This window comes from Phascolarctos cinereus, unplaced genomic scaffold (genome assembly GCF_003287225.1).
Source record: "Phascolarctos cinereus isolate Bilbo 61053 unplaced genomic scaffold, phaCin_HiC Scaffold_726;HRSCAF=1367, whole genome shotgun sequence".
In the NCBI taxonomy this organism is placed as follows: domain Eukaryota; kingdom Metazoa; phylum Chordata; class Mammalia; order Diprotodontia; family Phascolarctidae; genus Phascolarctos; species Phascolarctos cinereus.
Genome location: NW_027556098.1, coordinates 278,560,595 through 278,581,873, shown reverse-complemented (window position 1 = coordinate 278,581,873; position 21,279 = coordinate 278,560,595). Strand labels below are relative to the sequence as shown.

Here is a 21,279-nt window from a genome sequence, read left to right as displayed (position 1 = left end):
CCCAGATGAAAGTGTTCCAAGATTTGGGGTTGCTTTCTTAAGGAAATATTGAATAGAGGAAAGAATTCTAGATTTGAAATCTGAAGATCTAGATTGCAGACCTAGCACTGGAATAAAATAGAGAGGATGGATACTCTTTAATGAGCCCTTGACAATGGCACTTATAAAGGTGTGGATAGGGACTACAGCTTTACCAATATGATGTAAGTTCCTTGAAGGCAGAAGATGTTGTGTTTTTACATCCCCATTACCTAACACAGTGCTGTAAAGTACTTACTAAACTTTTGTTAAATTGTGTTGTTTTATAATGAATACTATTATAGCATGGTCCGTCCATGCATGTGTATATATGTGCCTATAAAACGCAATGTGTCTTGCACATATACTTTCACAGAGGGCTGATCTCACAGTTCGCAGTAATATGATTTAGAAGCCAGTCTGCACAACTTCTGTCACATGAGAGGGCCCCTTCCATAGATCACTAAGATTAGCAAGGCAGATAGGTAGGGATTGGCATTTTTCACCCAATTATAATAGTCTGTCAGGAATGTTATGAACAAACTAAAATTCCAACCCAACTACAATTCAAGTCAAGGTCTCATTAATCTGATCCCATATGCATCTAAATAATTCATCACTCTCAGAGCTATGGACATATACTAGATTTTGTTCTAACATGTACCATAGAGAAGACTTTATAATCCTCTCTTTACTACTAAAAGGGCCAATGCCTATAATATTTCAGGTCTTTAATTCACAACATTATAATTCATTCCACAAATATAGAACACTATCTTTGGGGCCTACAGGAAAGCTACTATCTCTGTTGTTAAAAGGAGTCTGGAGAAGGGGAGTGAGGAAAACATTATAAACCTAGTCTTAACAAAGGTTTTGATTACATTTCTTACAATGGGACTATAAAGGGCTCTGGGCTGTGTAAGTGACAATGTAGAAGAGCATTTCTGAGGTCAGACTGGGTACTGATGTTAAACAAAGGAAAGTTTTGTGATGCAGTCTCAGCAACTGTGCTGTATACACTGAGACAAAGACACCACCCACTGGTGGTAAAGGCCAGATATAGGGAAGGCATCACTGAAATGAAATCACAAAAAATGGCAGCAGTTATCTACACAATAATAGACCCACCTGAAAAATGCCACCTTTGGGCAACAGGAAAAGAACATAGTAATTCTAAGCAACAACTGCTGATATGACGTTAAGCCAAAAGACATTTTATATCTGGAAGGTTTAATTTTTATATCACTGATATTTAAATTGCATCTATAGCTAATTCCTTAGAATTCAGGGGTGGGGAACCTGTGGCCTTGAAGCCACATGTCACCCTCTAGGTCCTCAAGTACAGCCCTTTGACTGAATCCAAACTTCACAGAACATATCCCCTTAATAAAAGGATTTTTTCTGTAAAACTTGGAATCAGTTAAAAGGCTGTACCCAAGGACCTAGAAGGCCACATGTGGCCTTAAAGCCACAGGTTCCCCACCCCTGCTTTAGATTGTACATGTATCTACCATGGGCTTATTATACATTTTATATGACACACATTTTAAGAGGGGGTAGGGGCAGGTGTGGTTAAGACATGTGAGATATCATTGGCATGGGACAGTCCCAGTGAGGAAGGTGCAACTGTTAATCTTAGAGAATTTCCTGTGGCACTGAGAGACTTAATGACTTCCCCCTGGTCACCCTGCTGGTGTTTTTCAGAGGTAGAACATTCATGCAGACTTTCCTGATTCTAAGGCCAGCTCTCTACCCATCATACCACTGTGTCTGCCTTTTCTCTTGTTTGTGACATGCACCACACTGCCATAATCTGGAAGTACTGATCCTGTGCCTGGCATTGTATGGATAGTTAAAGATTAAATAATTTCAATAGCTATAAAGTAAAAATCTTGTCTTAAAACCTAATAGACTTATACATCTTCATCAGCATTAGAATTCAATTTATCAACAATTTTATTCAACAGTGCAATAAATAGGAAAAGTAGAACCAAGATGACAGAGAAAAGGCAAGACATTGCCTGAGCTCTCCCTAGTTTCCCTATAAACAACTTTAAATCAAGCCTCCAAACAAATTGTGGAGTGACAGAACCCACAAAAGGACAGGGTGAAACAATTTTTGAGCCCAAGGTAAGTTAGAAAGACTGCTAGAAAAATCCATCTCACTTGGGCAAAAGGGGAGCCCAGCCCAGCACTGTCGGTGTTTAGGCAAGCCAGTGCGAGGGTCCTAGCACCAGCACAGATCAGCAACCGAGGCCCTGAGGTCCTGGCTCAGAGGCCAGTGGCACAGCAGGCCAGCTGTGGGGCGTCCAGCCCCAGAATCCCTAGCACAATAGGTAGGACTAGGCCTAGCAACCCCAGCTCAGTGGACAAACTGCCAGCCTGGAAGCCCCCAGCACAATAGGCTAGGTGCCATCCCCAGAAGCCACTGGTACAGAAAGCCAGTAACCAGGCCCCTGGCCTTCAGCAAAGAAGCTTGGGACATTGCCACCTGTACCCCAGAAGAATAGATCAACTTTAAAAGTCATGAAATAGGCTGGAAAATGAGCAAAAGGCAAAACAAAACAAAACAACAACAACAACAAAAAAAACCCCTGACTATAGAAAGCTACTATGGTGACAGGGAAGAACAAAACACAAGCTCCAAAGAGGAAAACAATATCAAAATGTCTACATGGGAAGCCTCAAAATGAAATGTGAATTGGTCTCAAGCCCAGAAAGTCCCCAAAAGAGCTCAAAAGGGATTTAAAAAATCAGACAATAGAGGTAGGGAAAAAACTGGGAAAAGAAATGAGTAATGCAAGAGAATCATAAAAAAGAGGCAACAACTTGGAAAAAGAAAACAATGCCTTAAAAAGTAGAATCAGCCAAATGGAAAAGGATGTACAAAAGCTCAATGAACAAAATAATTCCTTAAGAATTAGAATTGGGCAAGAATGGACTCTCTGAGACATCAAGAATCAATCAAACAAAACGCCAAAATTGAAAAAACAGAAGAAAATATAAAATCCCTCACTGGAAAAACAATTGACTTGGAAAACAGATCCAGGAGAGATAATTTAAGAATTACTGGACTACCTGAAAGCCATGATTTAAAAAAAAAGTACCTGGATAGCATCTTTCAAGAAATTATCAAGGGAAAAAAGTAAAAGAGTAAGTGAAAGAATCCACTGATAATCTCCTGAAACAGATCCCTAAATGAAAACTTCCAGGAATATTATAGTGAAATTCTATAACTTTCAGGTCTAGGAGAAAATACTGCAAGCAGCCAGAAAGAAACAATTCAAATAGCAAGAAGCCACAGTCAGGATTACATAGGATTTAGCAGCTTCTACATTAAAGGATCAGAGTGCTTGGAATATGATATTCCAGAAGGCAAAGGAGCTTGGATTACAACCAAGAATCAACTATCCATCAAAATTGAGCATAATCTTTCAAGAAAAAATGACATTCAATCAAAATGAGGTCTTCACACTTTCCTGACGAAAAGAGTGGAGTAGAACAGAAAATTCTATTTTCAAATGCAAAACTCAAGAGAAACATAAAAAGGTAAACAGGAAAGGAAAAAAAACCCAACATGTTATTCAATAAAGTTAAACGGTTTACATCCCTACCTGGGAAGGTGATACTTGTGACTCTAAAGAACTGTTATCTCTACTAGGGCAGTTAGGTGTATACATAGATAACAGGGTACGGGTATAAACTGACTTTGATGGGATTATGTAAAAAAATTAAGGGGTGAAAATAAGGATTGTACTGGAAGAACAGGGAAGGGAGAGGCAGAATGGAATAAATTATCACATGAAGAGCATGAAAGACCTATTACATTTGGAAGAAAGAAAAAGGAAGGTGACCATTGTTTGAACTTTACTCATCAAATTTGGCTCAAAGAGGGAATAACAGACAAACTCAGTTGGGTATAGATATCTATCTTACCCTATAGGGAACTAGGAGAAGAGAGGGACAAGGGGGAGACTGATGTAAGGGAGAGCCGATTGAGGGAAGTGGCACTCAGAAGCAAAACACCGGTGAAGAGGGAGAGGGTAAAAGGAGAGAGAGAGAATAAAGTACAAATGGAAAAAACAGGATGGAGGGAAATACGCAGTTAGGGGGGCGGAGCCAAGATGGCAGAGTGAAAGCAGTGACTTGCTTGAGCTCTCCCCCAAACCGCTCCAAATACTCATAAAAAATGGCTCTAAACAAATTCTGAAGCAGCAGAACCCACAAAAAGACAGAGTGAAACAAATTTCCAGCCCAAGACAACCTGGATGATTGATCAGAAAGGTGTATCGCGCCAGGCTGGGAGCGCAGCACAGAGCAGCGCAGGCCGCAGCAAACCTGGAGCAGGCCTCAGAGGACTGAATCGCAGGCAGCTGTGGAGGTTTCCAGACGCCTCAATCCACGAATACCAAAGACAACTTAGAAGGTCAGTGGGAAAAGTCTGTTTCTCTCGGTGGTCAGAGAGGAAGGCGGGGTCTCAGCTCCATTCCCCAAAAGCCTGGCCCTGGCCGGGGCAGTTGCTTCCCGAGCTTCCAGCCCACAGATTGAGGGGGAATCCAGTGGCTGATCAGAGAGGGACTGCAGGGATCTCTTTGCCAGTGCTGAGGCAGGAATCTCTTGCTTTGCCCATGTGTGGATCTGGGTCACAGTTCTCTTGGCAGTGCTGGGGTGAGTAGGAGCACTGGCACGGTGGAGCTTGTAGTGGCTGTGGAGAAGAACCCCTCCTCACAGTTACAGGACAGAAAGGAATACTTGTGGTCACAGGCCAGGAAAGGAGTAAACACCTCGCCCCTTATCATAGAACTGAAAATTTACAGGTCCCTACAAGTATCTCTGAAAACAGCTACACAAACCCCTGAAGCTTGGGACAGTACACTCTCCACATTGGAAGCAGACTCTTACCTTAACAAAGAGTTTAAAACTCAAGTAATTGGCTGGGGTCATGAGCAAGCAGCACAAAAAGATTCAGACTATATTATCTTACTTTGGTGACAAAGAAGATCAAAATATAGAACCAGAAGAAGACAACAAAGTCAAAGCTCCTACATCCAAAGCCTCCAAGAAAAATATGAATCAGTCCCAGGCCTTGGAAGAGCTCAAAAGGGATTTTGAGAAGCAAGTAAGGGAAGTAGAGGAAAAACTGGGAAGAGAAATGAGAGTGATGCAAGAAAATCATGAAAAACAAGTCAACAGTTTGCTAAAGGAGACCCAAAAAAATACTGAAGAAAATAACACCTTAAAAAACAGCCTAACCCAAATGGCAAAAGAGGTCCAAAAAGCCAATGAGGAGAAAAATGCCCTAAAAAGAAAAATTGGCCAAATGGAAAAGGAAGTCCAAAAGATTACTGAAGAAAATACTTCCTTAAAAATTAGAATAGAGCAATTGGAAAACAGTGACTTTATGAGAAATTAAGACACTGAAATACAGTTAGCAGTCATAACTGTGAATGTGAATGGGATGAACTCTACTATAAAATGGAAGTGGATAGCGAGAGGATTAAAAACCAGAATCCTACAATATGTTGTTAACAAGAAACAGATCTGAAGCAGAGAGACATACACAGAGGTAACTCTGTAAAAAAAAGTAAAAAGTAAAGGTAAAACGCTGGTGCAGAATATATTATATTTCAGCTGAAGGAAAAAAAAAGAGAGGGTAAGCATAATCATGATCTCAGACAAAGAAAAAGCAAAAATTTTAAATAATAAGCATGGAGAGTCCAGCAATATATAACCATAACCTTATACTATGACCAGGCGGGATTTTTGCCAGGAATGCATGACTAGTTCAATACTAGGAAAACTACCAGCATAAGTGGCCATATCAATAATAAAACCAACAGAAATTATATAATTATCTCAACAGATGCAGAAAAGGCTTTTGACAAAATACAGCACCCATTCCTATTAAAAATACTAGAGAGCATAGGAACAAATAGAGCTTTCCTTAAAATGATGAGTAATAGCTATCTAGAACCATCAAAGAGCATTATCTGTGGTGGGGATAGACTAAAAGCCTTCCCAATAAGATCAGAGATGTAGCAAGAATGCCCAGTATCACAATTATTATTCAATATTGTACTCAAAATGCTAATTATAGCAATAAGAGAAGAAAAAGAAATTGAAGGAATTAGACTAGGCAATGAGAAAACAAAACTATCATTCTTTGCAGATGATATGATGGTGTAATTAGAGAATCCTAGAGAATCAACTAAAAACTACTTGAAATTATTAATAACTTCAGCAAAGTTGCAGGATATAAAATAAACCCATATAAATCATCAGCATTATATATACATATATATATTACTAACAAAGCCCAACAACAAGTAAAGTGTTATTAACCATGCTGTCACCTAAGGAATATGCTTTTGCAAACACTTCCCACACTGTCCCCTTGGGACATGCGAAAAGGCTACTTAACCCTCTTCATCTTCTGGGAGAAGAACTGAAATAGTGTTACTACAATTGTTCTTCCTTTGTTTCAAAGAGGACAAATTACATCATAGGATGATATCCTGACTTGTACATCAATTAGATTTAAATGAAGCAGAGTTGCACAAAGTTCTCAGCTTCACGTTTTTTTCCCCCAGAGTCATAAAAGTCCAGTGACAAGACAAAAGTCAAGATGGCCCAGGATGCAATGCATGATCTTGGCATCTTTGATGTCTGACCAAGCTCTAAGTGCTCCACAGTGCCTGCTTCAGGTGCCTTCATGGCCACTGGAAAATTTAAATTGTTCTCATTCACTCATTCTGTCTTCACTTGCTTGCAGTAGACATTCCCCTAACTCACCAACAGGTTTGGGGGCTATCGGTTACCCTCAACCTGGTTTAGCCCATATGCTGTGATGGTTTTGCTGGGGTGTGGCTGCTGCACGTGCCACAGCTTCTTGGTGTCACAAAAGAGAACAGTTGAGTGAAAGGGGGATACCAAAGGTAGATGAGAAGACCTGAAAAGGGATTGGCAAGTCCTCATGGCAGAGGTGCTAGTCCTCCCTTAACACCCGATACACAGTAAGTATGACAGAAAAGTTGGGCTATAGGCAATAATTCTGAGGAATGGAATGACCACTTTCCTACACTGTGACTACCTACAGCCAACATATAAAAGCAAAGAGAAACCAAGATTCTCTGCTATTGTTTGACAATAGCTTTAGTAATACCACTAATGCAGAGTGCCCTGTAGTTTTGAAGGAAACTGGTAGGGCCTTGTTGTGGCAAAACAGTGTCACTTTATAATTCAGGTTGTTAGATATTTCTCCTTGCAGATTTCCAAGTATACATTTCCCCCTATTCGGTGTGTTTCCAAAGGATGTCATGTATCAGGACATGCTGCCAAATTGCTCATCTAAGATATAAAGAACACCAAAGAATTGGGCAGTGATGAAAAAACAAAAGTCAGAAAAAATCCTATCCTTGGCAATATTCTTTAAAGCCATTCTCTTTTTCACTAGGCTATGCTTTGTCAGAGGTTAGAACTACCTAACAATAAGAGACCATGGGATTCTGCCTATGGGAATAGGAGATGGTATTTTTTGATTATCTATTATGTCCTTAGTAATTCGTTTGGCACTATCGTTCATACAAACACATTAACCACCAAGACACAGTCCCTGCTCTCAAGAAGCTTAAGAGTTTTGATGAGATCTTCTGGGTCTTTGGCATCATATTGGAGGCAGAATGATACAACAGAAAAAGTCTTGCATTTGACATTACAGGATCTGAGTGTCACTTATTATCTGTGTGATCTTGGGCAAATCACAACCTTTTGGGGCCTTAGTTCCTCCTCTACAAAACGAGGGAAGTGGATTAGATAAAGTATTCTTAACGTGGGGTCTGTGAAATTTAAATTTTTTTGATAATTGCATTTTGATATGATTGGTTTCCTTTATAATCCAATGTATTTTATTTTATGCATTTAAAAATATTATTCTGAGAAGGGGTCCACTGGATTCCCCAGACTGAACCAAAGGGATCTGCAATGCAAAAAAAAAGTTAGGAAGCTAAGAATTAGATGATCTTTTTCATAGCTTTGATCCAGAGCTTCCACTTCTATGTTTATACCTCATGGAGGCCATTGGTAAGATTGAAAATCTCCATACATACCAAAATATTTTTAGCTGTATTGTTTTTTGAGCAGTTGGAAACAAAGAATTGGAAACAAAGTAGATGCCTATCGACTTGGGGAATAGCTTAACAAAATGTCATACATGAGCATAATGGAATGTTACTATGCTGTAAAAAAAATATGATGAATACAGAAAAGCATAGAAAGACTTACAGATGGTAGATGGAAATAACTAAATAATATACACAATGACTACAACAAAGTAAAGGAAAAGAACAACCACAAAACAATCAAAAATGAATGTTGGTGGATTTCAAAGAAGTATGGCTCCAAAGAAGCCTACTGCTCCTGCTTTGTAGAGAGGCCCACAGGTGTGGCACATGGCATGTATTTTTAATGTACTGATTGGTTTTCCCTTTTTTGTATTTTCTTCCTCTTTTTTAATATTATTTGTTACATGAGATGACTCTCTGGAAGGGGAAAGGGGAAGGTTAATGAATGAAATTACAGTGATACTAAAAAAAAGTTGTCAATAAAAATGTAAGAGTCCTTTAAAATTTACATTCCCTTTGGGCAGAATACCTGCAGGTAAGGGTGTGATACCCTATGTGGACAGAGGGAAAGAGAGAAAGATGAATCAAACTTCTAGTTTGGCAATATGGCTTTCTTTTCTTTCCTTTTTCTTTCTTCCTTCCTTCCCCTCTTCATTCCTTCCCTCCTTCCTCCCTTTCTTCCTTCCCTCCCTCCTTCCCCCCCTTCCTTCCGTCCTTCCCTCCTTCTCCCCTTCCTTCCCTCCTTCCCCCCTTCCTTCCCTCCTTCCTTCCCTCCCTCCTTTCCCTCCCTCCTTCCCCCTTCCCCCTTTTCTTCCTTCCTTCCTTCTCCTTCTCTTCCTTCTTCTCCTTCTCTCTCTTTTCCTCTCTCTCTTTCTTTCTCTCTTCCTTATCCCTCCTCATCATACCTTCCCTGTGGGTGCTCTGCCCAAAGGGAATGTGAATTTTAATCTCTGCAATTTTTTTTTCTCTCTTGAAGACCAGCCTTAACCCCAAATCACTGGCTCTTGTGAACTGGCCAATAATAGGTCCTAGGCCAAGCCCAACTTGGTCACTGTCTGGGCCCAGACTGGCTCAGAATGAACCTAAATAGCATATGCTTCTGTTCTGGCCAGAAATCCTGAGGGTCTTCCCCTCCCAAATCATTTTCTTTTTAAAAGAGGTCATTCTTTGCCTCATTTCTTAGTAAGCCATAATCACCGAATGGGTATTGCCTCAATCAAACTGAAACCTGTTAAAGACTTCAGCTTAAAAAGGCCAAGGCCCCATATTACATCCTGGGCCATCTACAGTAGAGCTGATCTATATCTGGCCACTGGACCCAGATGGCTCACAAGGAGAAAGTGAGGCTGGCGACTCTGAACAGGCCTCCCTCACTTAAATCCAATTCATTTGCATGTCATGGCATCACCTTCCTGCTATCATGGTCCTCTTTAAGAATGAAGGACAAATAGCAGCAAGGGTCCTTATTGATCCATAGTATAAGAGAGCAGTAAATCTAGGGAGGAAAAATTAATGTCAGGAACTGGAAACACATTTCAACTGACCGTAATTCAGATATCCTGTCTGGAGCCTTGGGCAAGCACTTGAGTGCTTTTTACCTCTATTTCTCCTAAAGACACCTTAAGTGATAATATAACCATTTTTCACTAGCACTCTTATGACTGTAACATGGGATATCTGAAGCTCATAGAAATTTCCCTGGGTGGGGGAATGTAGTTGAACAACCAAACCAAATATTAGAATGTGTTAAATATATTCATTGTATAGTAAAAACTACTCTTTGGTTCTTGTTTGTGGTCATCTCAATATGTCTCTCATAATTCATGAATAATAGTTTGCAAAAATGAATTCCAAAATGTTTTCATAACCCATTGTTATACATTTATATTAAGCTTGTGGTTATTATTTATATTTAAGTGAAGGTATACTATAAAATCCAATTTTTAAAAAATACTGCAGTTCTTTCTTTGCTGATTTTATTCATTACTTAATCTTCTAAATATTCGTGAAATTTCTAAAAGCTCTCTCTCTATATATATTTTAAGAACCTGATTGCTTTGATTTCTAATTCAACATCTCTGAAAAACTACATAACATTGTAAATCTGGTAATCCTTTTTCTCTCCCTTTGTAACTTACTTCTTCATAGTTTCAGAGGCTTATGAAATAGAATATCTTAAAACTGTTATTGGCCCTGGACCACAAACTCAAAGTTCTGAATCTCAGATGGGTATAATTTTTGTGCATGTTTAAAACCTGATCCAAGCTGCTAGTTACAGAGATAGAAAAAAATGTTTCAAATAAGTTCTCTATATTTTTTTTAACTTTTTATTTATTTCATTTTTAATTTATGGAATAAAGTAAGCATTTCCATAACATAGTGTAATAAAAAAAATTGTTTGCACATGAAACTGCAAATGTATTATGTATAACTTGCTATTCCTTTTAAATACATAATAAAGTTATATAAATTTAATTTTTTTTTCTTTTTTTCCCTTCCCCACCACCCTAGGGACGGCTACCATTAGACACAAATATATATGTGTGTGTGTGTGTGTGTGTGTGTGTGTGTGTGTGTGTGTGTGTGTATGTAAAATCACTCTATTCATACTTCTACATACCAGTTCTTTCTCTGAATATAGATGGTACCTTCCTTCATATGTCTTTTGAAACTGGAATAATAATAGCACCGACACCTCACAGGGTTTCTATGAGGATAAATGAGATAATATTTGTAAAACATTTCACATAGTACCTGGCACACAGTAGGTGCTATATAAGTGGTTTTCCTTTCCTTCCCTCCTCTTCCCAAAATACATCCTGTTTACAAGTCAGTCATGGTAATGAAATAAAATTGTTTCTTCAACATAATGGCAGGTTGTACTGAAACATAAAATGTACTCAGCACCCAGCATATTCCTTTGTATACAGTAAGTAAGTAATTAAATAAATATTTGTTAAACTAAACATACAACTGGCTATGGAGCACTCTTTATACATCTTATTCCTACCTCCAAACATCTACAGGGAGAGGCTCAATGATGTTCATCAATAATCATAAAATTAGTATTTTTGTTGACATTTCTAAACTTTGTTTTAAAAATTCACCTGCTAATTTGGCTGATAACTGCTTCTTTTCATTAAAGGCTATTAACACATCAAAATAGTATTTGTTGAGCCTGGCAAGCTGACAAATTATGCTTGTTTTCACTTTTATCCTCTCACTTAATTATTTTTTAAGTATTCTTTTGAGAAGACTGGCCTCAATAAGGAAGGTTAAATAAATAAACCATTAGGTTGAGAATTAGATGAGTTAGCATCTGAAAACTCTACAGAAGCCAGACGAATATATTCCAGACATTAGTGGTAATTTATGCAAAGCCACAGGAATGGGAGCTATAATTGCAAGTAGGACACTTTGGTTAGAATGTCGAGTACATGAACCAGAGTGATGTGCCATTAATCTGGAAAAGGAGGCTGGATCTAGATTGTGAAGGAGTTTGAATGCAAAACATGGGAGTCTATATTTTATCCTAGAGGCAAGAAGAAACCATTCAGAGTCTTGACCCCCTCGGGCATTGAACATGGTCAGAATTTCCTTTAAGGAATCACTTTAGCAACTGCATGAAGATCTGTGTGGTCTAAACTATCTTCTTCATAAAACATCATTCTCCCATTCATACATTTGAAACCACACTGTAATTTCTGACTCCTCTTCTATCTTCCTCTATAATCCTCCCAAATTAGAGCTTACTAAAAATGGAATAAGCTACTTCATGACTTATTAAGTTCCCCACAGACATCTTTAAATGGAGTTTAATGTTGCTAAACTGACTTTCTGCTTCAGGTAGAATTTAGACTTGATGTCCTTTTGGTACCTTCCAGATCTAGGGTATCCCCAGATTGTTCAGAACCATGAAATAGAGATTTTTGATGTACCTTTAACAGGATCACAGAGCTTTTATAGGACCCTTCCAAAAGATAGAATACTTGGGCTAAACTTTTTTTTTAATTTTTTTTTTTTGTGGGGTGGGGGAGAGGTAATGTCAACAGATATCACAGCTTTTATATTTTCTTTAGGGGTAGCTGGTGGTGCAGTGGATAAAGCTATAGGCCTAAAGTCAGAAAGACCCGAGTTAAAATTTAGCCTCAGACACTTAGTACTATGTGACCCTGGACAAGTCAACCTCAGCTGAATGTAAAATGAGATAATATTAGTTCCTATTTCCTAAGGTTGTCATGAGGATTAAATGTTACATTTTATTTGTAAACCATTCAGCATAGTGCCTAGCACACAGTAAGCACTATATAAAAGTTAGCTATTATTATTATTTTAAATCTTTATTTCCATTTTCTTAATACTTAATGCTGCTAGTAAATTTTATAACTACAAATAGTTATTGTTGTCTAAGCCTATATGCCTATGGCTCAAAAGTGATAGAAAAGCTAGCCCATAGGAGTGAATCTGGGATGAAAGAATAGAGGGTTTTAACAATTCTGGTAATTTCTTATTTTATTCCAGAGCATAGCCTCTAGACTACCTTTAAACCTGAAGTCATCAAATTAATTATGAAATGAGCCAATAGCAGAGTGAGAGGTGAAGGGTTGGTGTGTTAGTCCAGATGAAACAATTTTCATTTCATGCCTGAACAAATATAATAGTCTCCTAATCAGCCTCCTCACCTTTAGTATATTCATTCCAATCTAATCTGCATCTTCAAGCTAAGTTAAATAATTCTTTGATCATGGCACTTTCCTTGCTCAAAAACCTTTAATTATTCTCTATTGTCTCTAGGAGATACAGTTGAGAAGAACACTAATTCTGGCATCAGAAGGCCTGTATTCAAATTTGACCTCTGAAACTTACTACCTATGTACCTCTGGACAAGTCACTTAACTTTCCTGGGCCTCAGCTATCTTATCTATAAGATAAAGGTATTGGACCTTTGAACTTCCTTCCAAATCTGATGTAGCAAACTCTGACATCTTCTACCTAAGTCTTACATTTTTACTTCAATTCATTGTGATTTCCCCCTCCTTTTAAATAATATTTACTTAAAGCAAACTTCAGAAATTATACTTCACAATGAAACTGATGACAAAAATATCACCAAATATCAAGTGATTTTGAAAGAGATTGGAATAAATAGTATGGAATTTTTTTTAAAGTCCATTTTGAGTTTAAAAGCACGAACCCAACTAGCATGCCAAAAGAAAAGTAAAAAAAGTTGGTATCTTCTATAACCATCATATGTAAACACATCTTCCCTGAGTATTTTACAGAAGAGTATAAAACATTTAATACATGGGATACCTATAAGGAAAGATATCAAATACCAAACTAAAAGAAAAAAGCAGGGGAAAAAAACTTGAAAGCCATTAAAATTATATGAAAAGGTACTGAAAGATCACAACAATGTCTAAGATAAGCAGTAGAAAACTTGAACACAACATTGCTCGATTAAAAGCAACAAAAAAGAAACGTGTAAAGGAATCTGGAAGGACATCAGAAATTGTAGATTTCCTTAATCAACAACTGGAAGCAAAAGTTAAAAGGTTCATCAGGTGATACAAGGAATCAAAGCAGCACCATAAACAAACCACATAATTCAACATCCAACAAAATCTTTACCATAGAAATTTGAGAAGACATCAGGGACAAGACAATTCCCAGGATGTGGAAATCTTCTGGTCATCTATTTAGTCAAAAGAAGTCCACCACAATACAAGTGTCAGTTGGATAAAAGAAGAAACATAAAGCTTGTTAATCATTAATATAATGAACAACTGAATAGTTGAACAGTAAGGTAAGTGATCGAAACTCTAGTATTTTTTCAAAACTAGAAAGTAATGGTAAAGACAGACAAGATCAAATCCAAAATTAATGGCTCAAGCACTACACATAGTGGGGTTTGAATTAGCAGCCAGGTACTTTACCAACTTCATCTTATATATGAGCCTTTCTTAACAGAAGACCATACATAGCTACTACAAAAGGATGAAAAAATCAGTGACCCCTTCCCAATATAGGCCAATTATATTTTTAAATAATTTACAGAAATCAATTCTAGCTTTTACTATGAAAAAGCTATACTCACACAAAAACAATATATTTGCTGTGGAATGAATGAATGTGACAAAAAATTTGGTATTATAAATAGCACACCTATTATCAATTTGGTAATAATTGAATAAGCTACCTCAAAGTACCATAACACAGATACAATTTTTGTTGATTATTCCAGATTTTGACTCAGTTCCATAGACATAGCTTATCTGTGTGCTCCAAATATATAAAACAGACCCAAGTATGATGCCAACATTATAGTATTTTATGTCCACATAGAAAACTATTTTCTATTTAAAATATGACACCAATGCAATAATTTCAAGAATAGTTCATATAAAATGTGTCATTTTTAGGGGCATAGTTTAAAACTACTGTGGTTCTACTTTGTTTTAAATCTATTATCATTTCTACCAAAAAGAACTGTGTAGTGACAAAATTAGTCAAATCCAAATATTTACTTAACCACCTGATGTATATGGCTTACATTAAGCTATATGGCTCCACCACAAAACAAACTGAATGGCTAGTTCATATTACAGAATCTTTCTCCAATAATATCAAAATATCACTGGTACTCAACAAATGTAAAATTCTTAATATATATCAAGGAAATATTTATGTGGAAAGGCTTCAAGTTTGAATCTGGAGATCATTTTGATCTAATGCAGGGATAGGGAACCTGAAGCCTCAGGGCCAGATGTGGCCCTCTAGGTCCTCAAGTGTGGCCCTCTGACTGAATCCAAACTTTACTGAACAAATCCTTTTATTAAGGGGATTGGCTCAGTGAAGGTTGGACTCAGTCAAAGGGCTGTACTTGAGGACCTAGAGGGCCACATATGGTCTTGAGGCCCCAGGTTCCCCACCCCTGATGTATAAAGGTGATACCTACAAATACCTTGGATTATTCCAGGTAAGACAAATTGAGCATAAAAATATCAAAGACAAGGCTACAGGTAAATACATTAAGAGATTTAACTGACCTTCTGAAATCAAAGCTAAATGGGAAAAACACATTTAAAGCAATTGATTCCCATATAATACTTGTCAACATATACTTTCAGAACTGTAAAATGGAATTATATCAGATTTGGAAATTATCCTACCAAAAATCTATGCAATATGAAAAAAATAGGGCCTATGTCCCTAAATTAACTATGAAAAGATCCACAGAGAAAAGAAGGAAGAGGATTCATTAATAGATGTTTTAGAATGCATGGTAAATAGGTCAAAAAGTAACAGAAAAAAATTGTAGAACAAGGGTCAGCTCTTTAATGAACAATAGTCAAAGATGATAACAAGTCTAGGCCACTGGATTTTTCAAAAATAACCAAAAAGGGCCTTTCCTCTACATGGAGGTTATGAAATGACTAATAGCCAAGGATGGAATCATGCTCATGAACTCTTCCGACATTATTACATCAACAAAGAGGTACTGAACAAATAGCTGAGAAATGAAGATTTGTTTATTGAAACGGAAGCATTTATGCTAACAGCTCAGGAGCAGACTGTTGCCACCAAAAACCATATAAAGACTATTCTTAAGTAACCTTGACTTAGGGATGAAGGTAGACTATGAAAACAAATAGTGGAGACAATGTAACACATTACTATGGGTTGAAAAAAACAGAATTTTAAATAACTTAATAATATGTATTAGGAGTTAAAATATTTATTGAATAATTAATATCCTCTTTGATCTAATACCCTGATTTACTTTACAGAAAAACAATGAGATCATAGATCTAACTGGATGGGATCCCCCAGGATATTAAGTTTAAAATCCTCATTTTACAGATAAAGATACCAAGGATCAGAGAATTTTAGTGACTGGCTCAAGGTCATACAAGTAGCGGATGCTAAGTCCACCCCCTCAACACAGCACCAGACACAAGGGTTCCCCCTGCGTCTCAGGGCAACATCAGTGCAACACCAGATAAATAGGTAGGGCCTGCAGCCACTAGCACAAGAAGCCTGAGAGAGAGCCTCTTCTACCCTGGGAGCAGAGATCAAATTTAAAAGAAAGGAAAAATGCCCCAAAAAAGAGCAAGTAACAACAAAAAAAGAATCTGACCATAGGAAGTTTTGGTGACAGTGGAACACCAGGACATAAAACTCAAAAGTGGACCACAATATCAAAACACCTATGGCCAAAATTCCAAAGAAAAATGGTAAGTGGTCTCAAGTCCAGAAAGAACTCAAAGAGAAGCTTAAAAATCATATAAGAGAGATAGAAGAAAAATGGGGAGAAGAAATAAGAGTGATGCAAGAGAATTATGAAAAAGAGTCAACAGTTTGGAAAACTGCTTAAAAAGGAAAACTGGCCAAACGGAAAAAGAGATACATAAATCCACTGAAGAAAACAGCTCCTTAAAGAGTACAACTGAACAAATGCAAAAGAAAGTACAAAAGCTAATTGAGGAAAACAATACCTTAAAAGTTACAATTGGGCAAGTGGAAGCTAATGGCTCTATGAGACCTCAAGAATCAATCAAACAAAATTAAAAGGACGAAGAAATGGAAGAAAATGTTAAATAGTTCATGGGAAAAACAACTGACCTGAAAAATAAATCCGGGAAAGATAATATCAGAATCATTGGATCACCTGAAAGCCATAATCAAAAGGAGGACCTGGACAGCATCTTTCAAGAAATTATCAAGGAAAACTGCCCTGATGTCCTGGAACCAGAGGGCAAAACAGGCACTGAAAGAATCCACTGATCACCTCAGGAAAAATTAAATAAAAACTCCAAGGAACATTATAGCCAAATTTCAGAACTATCAGGTCAAGGAGAAAATACTACAAGTGGCTAGAAAGAAAGAACTCAAATATAGGGGAATCACAATCATGATTACACAAGACTTGGTAGCTACAACATTAAAGGATCAGAGGTCATAGAACATGATATTCTGGAAGGCAAAGGAGCTAGGATTACAACCAAGAATCACTTATCCAGCAAAATTAAGCATAATAAACCAAAGTAAAAAAAGTGGTCATTCAATGAAATAGGGGGGATTCAAACTTTCATAAGGAGACTAGAACTAAACCAAAAATATGACCTCTAATATCAAGACTCAAGAGAAGCATAAACAGATAAAAAGGGAAAAGAAAACATAAAGGATTCAGCTAAACTATTTACATCCCTACACAGGATGATGATATTAGTAGTTCTTAAAAACTGTATCACTAATAGTATAGCTAGAAGGAATATACACAGACAGAGGGTATGGGTATAAAGTGAATTTGAGGGAATGATATAAAAAAAATAAGGGGTGAGAAAGAGGAGTACAATGGGTACAGAAGGAAGGGAGAGATAAAATGGGGTAAATTATTCACACAAAGAGGCATGAAAGAATTATTACAGTGGAGGGGAAAATAGAAGGGTGGTGATTTGCGCATGGTTTGAACCTTACTCTAATCAGTATTCGCTCAAAGAAATTTCAAAAAAAATTGTGTATATTATTTCACAATCAGTTGAATATAGAAATCTATCTTACCTGACAGGGATGTAGGAGGGGAGGAGATCAAATAAAATGGGGGGCAGAGTCTGACAGAAGGGAGGGCAGATCAGGGCAGGTGGTAAACAGAAACAAAACACTGGTGAGGAGGGAAAAGGTGAAAGGAGAGAGAGGACAGACAGGAGGAAGAATAGGAAAGGAGGGAAATAAATAGGTAGTAATTATAACTGTAATGTGAATAAGATGAACTCTCCCATAAAACAGGCGGACAACAGAATGGATCAAAAACCAGAATCCTACAATATGTTATTTACAAGAAACACACTTGAAGCAGAGAGACACACACACACAGAGTAAAGGTAAGGGGCTGTAGCAGAATCTATCATGCTTCAGTTGAAGTAAAAAAAAGCAGAGATAGCAAGCCTGATCTCAGACAAAGTAAAAGCAGAAATACCATTAATTAAAAGAGATAAGAAAGAAAACTATATCTTGCTGAAAGGTACCATAGATAATGCAGCAATATCAATACTAAACATATATGCAACAAGTAGTATAGCATCCAGTTCTTAAAGGAGAAGTTAAGTAAGTTACAAGAAGAAATAGACAGCAAAACTATATTACTGGAGGACCTCAATTCAGAACTCAATAAATCCAACCTAAAAATAAACAATAAAGAAACTAAGGAGGTAAACAGAATACTAGAAAAGTTAGATATGACAGACCTTTGGATAAAACTTGATTGGAACAGAAAGGAATATACATTTTTTCTCAGCAGCACATGGCATCTACACAAAAACTGGCCATGTAATAAGGCACAAAACCCTCAAGATCAAATGTAAAAAGGCAGAAATATTAAATGTATTCTTTTCAAATCATAATGCAATAAAAATTACATTCAATAAATGGCAGTGGAAATATAAATTAAAATTAATTGGAAACTAAATAATCTAATCATAAAGAAGTAGTAGATCAAAGAACAAATCATAGAAACAATAATTTCATTAAAGAAAATGACAACAATGACACAACTGCAGCCAAAGCAGTACTTATGGGAAAATTTATTTCTCTAAATTCTCACATCAACAAAATGGAAAAAGAACAGATGAATGAATTGAACATGCAACTAAAAAAACTAGAAAAAGAACAAATTAAAAATCCCCAATTGAGCAGCAAACTAGAAATCCTGAAAGTCAAGCATAAGATTAATAAGATTGAAGGTTAAAAAATTGAGCTAATAAGTAAATCTAAAAGCTGGTTTTATAAAAAAGCCCAGTAAGATAGATAAGCCATTGGTTAATTTAATTTAAAAAAGAAAGAAGAAAACCATATATCCAGTCAAAAATGAAAAAGGTGAAATCACCACCAATGAAGGAAAAACTGAAGCAATCATTAGGAAATATTTTGCCCAATTACATGTCAATAAATCTGACAATCTGAGAGAAAAAGATGAACATTTACAAAAATATAAATTACCTAGATTAACAGATCAGGAAATAGAATGCTTAAATAACCTTAACTTAGAAGAAGAAACTGAACCAGTCATTAATGAACTCTCTAGGAAAAAATCCCCAGGGCCAGATGGGTTCACGAGTGAATTCTACTAAACATTTAAAGAATAATTAATTACAATACTATATAAAATATTTGGAAAAATAGGCAAAGAAGGTGTCCTACCAAACTCTTTTTATTGGTTGATGGAGTTGTGAACTGATCTAACCATTCTGGAGAGCAATTCACAACTATGCCCAAAGGGCAACCAAACTGGATATACCCTTTGACCCAGCAATACCACTACTAGGGTCTGTATCGCAAAGAGATCATAAAAAAGGAAAGGACCCACAAGTACAGAAATATTTATAGTAGCCCTTTTTGTGGTGGCAATTTTGAGGGGGGATTGGGGGGGATTGGGGGAGAATGGCTGAGCAGGTTGTGGTGTATGAATGTAATGGAATACTATTGTGCAAAAAGAAATAATTAACAGGCAGATTTCAGAAAAAACCTGGAAAGACTCGTATGGATTGAAGCAATGCGAAATGAGCAGAATCAGGAATACATTGTACACAGTGTATCAGCAATATTGTGTGATGGTCCACTATGAATGACTCAGCTCTTCTCAGCAACACAATGATCCATGACAAGTACAAAGGACTCACGAAGGAAGGAAAATGCTGTCCATATCCAAGTAAAGAACTGATGGACTCTGAATGCAGATCGAAACATATTTTTCCCCACTTACTTTATTCTTCCCCATGTTTTTTTTCTTTTGATCTGTTTCTTCTTTCACAATTATGACTAACAGAAATATTTTTATATGACAGCACATGTATAAACTATATCAAAATACCTACCATTTTCAGAAGAAGGGAGGGGAGGTAGGGAGGGAGATAAAATTGGAACTCAAAATCTTGTAAAAATGAATGTTAAAAAAATTTTCTTGACATGCAATAAAATACTATTAAAAAATAAAAAATAATAATACACAGTTTCACAGAAATGTCATGAATAAAGTACTTTGTAAACCATAAAGTGCTATATATCAGTGAGTTATTATTATGAACTATATTTTAACTACTTATTATTCCTAATACTTATTCCCTTATTATCACCAAATGAATAGACTTCTCTTTCAATTAATTAAACTTTTACAGAGTTCCACTCTATGCAAGGTAATATAAAATACACCAGGTACACCAAGCATATATGCTGTTACAGGAGACACATTAACCATCTTAACCACGTGGCTTTCAGTACATATAAACCTTTCTACTCAACTGTATTCCATCATTCTAAAAGAGATTTAAGATCCACTGCACTGTGTACATTTGGATCTGTGTATGGTACCTCGTACCCACTAAAGGTTCATCTTCATCATCTTACCTATAGAATTGCCTTCCAGGTAAACCAAGGGGATCAATGAAAGCTCTTTCCAACAGCATCAACTGATCGTTCACAATTCTCACTGCAATTGGGCTGTAAGGAAGAAAAAAAAAGTAATCATCTTTACCACCAAAATATTTCAAAGGGATTTAAAAAAAAAGGCAAGACCTAATTAAGCTTAAATGAGGTGAATAATATATCATGTGTCCAGCACAATACCTTACTGGCAAAGTTATCATCACTATGCAACAAATTCATTCTCAATATCACCTTTTAAGTTATTAGATGACATATAAAAGTTCACCCAGTAATTCATAGCCCAAAGTTTGTAAATCACAAACCTCATGCTACAGTGAGAGACTCTACAAATAGACATGGATCCAAAGAACTATCGATTAATTCCAATCATTCTTAGAATGTAAGATCCTAAAGTTTCATCATCCATCCATATTGTGTCCTGGGTCTTCAGGCTCCACCATTTAACTGCTTTATCAATATACATTGACAGATTTTGTTATTCCACAGATCAGACTCTTTCATAAAAAGGTTTGGTGCCCTGGCATTTTAAACTTACTTATTAAAGTCAATGTGTGCAAGTCTTCTATGAAAATCTGCAGCAGCATCTGTGAAGTTTCTCACAGCAGAAAATAAGGAATCTTTAAAAGGAAAAAGAAGTACAGGTTTTTGGAAGAGTAATGTCAGAGGAAGAGCCAATACTCTTCAAAGTGCTTTACATTTC

General features: G+C 36.7%; 1 protein-coding gene across 1 annotated transcript in view; it reads right to left on the bottom strand.

The window, feature by feature from the left end:
- Positions 1-21,279, bottom strand: part of LOC110218170 (N-acetylated-alpha-linked acidic dipeptidase 2) — a 105,125-nt gene that overhangs the window by 16,633 nt on the left and 67,213 nt on the right. The window contains 2 exon segments of the mRNA XM_021000744.2: positions 20,541-20,633; positions 21,115-21,196. Of these exon segments, the coding sequence (XP_020856403.1) occupies positions 20,541-20,633; positions 21,115-21,196 (175 nt within the window).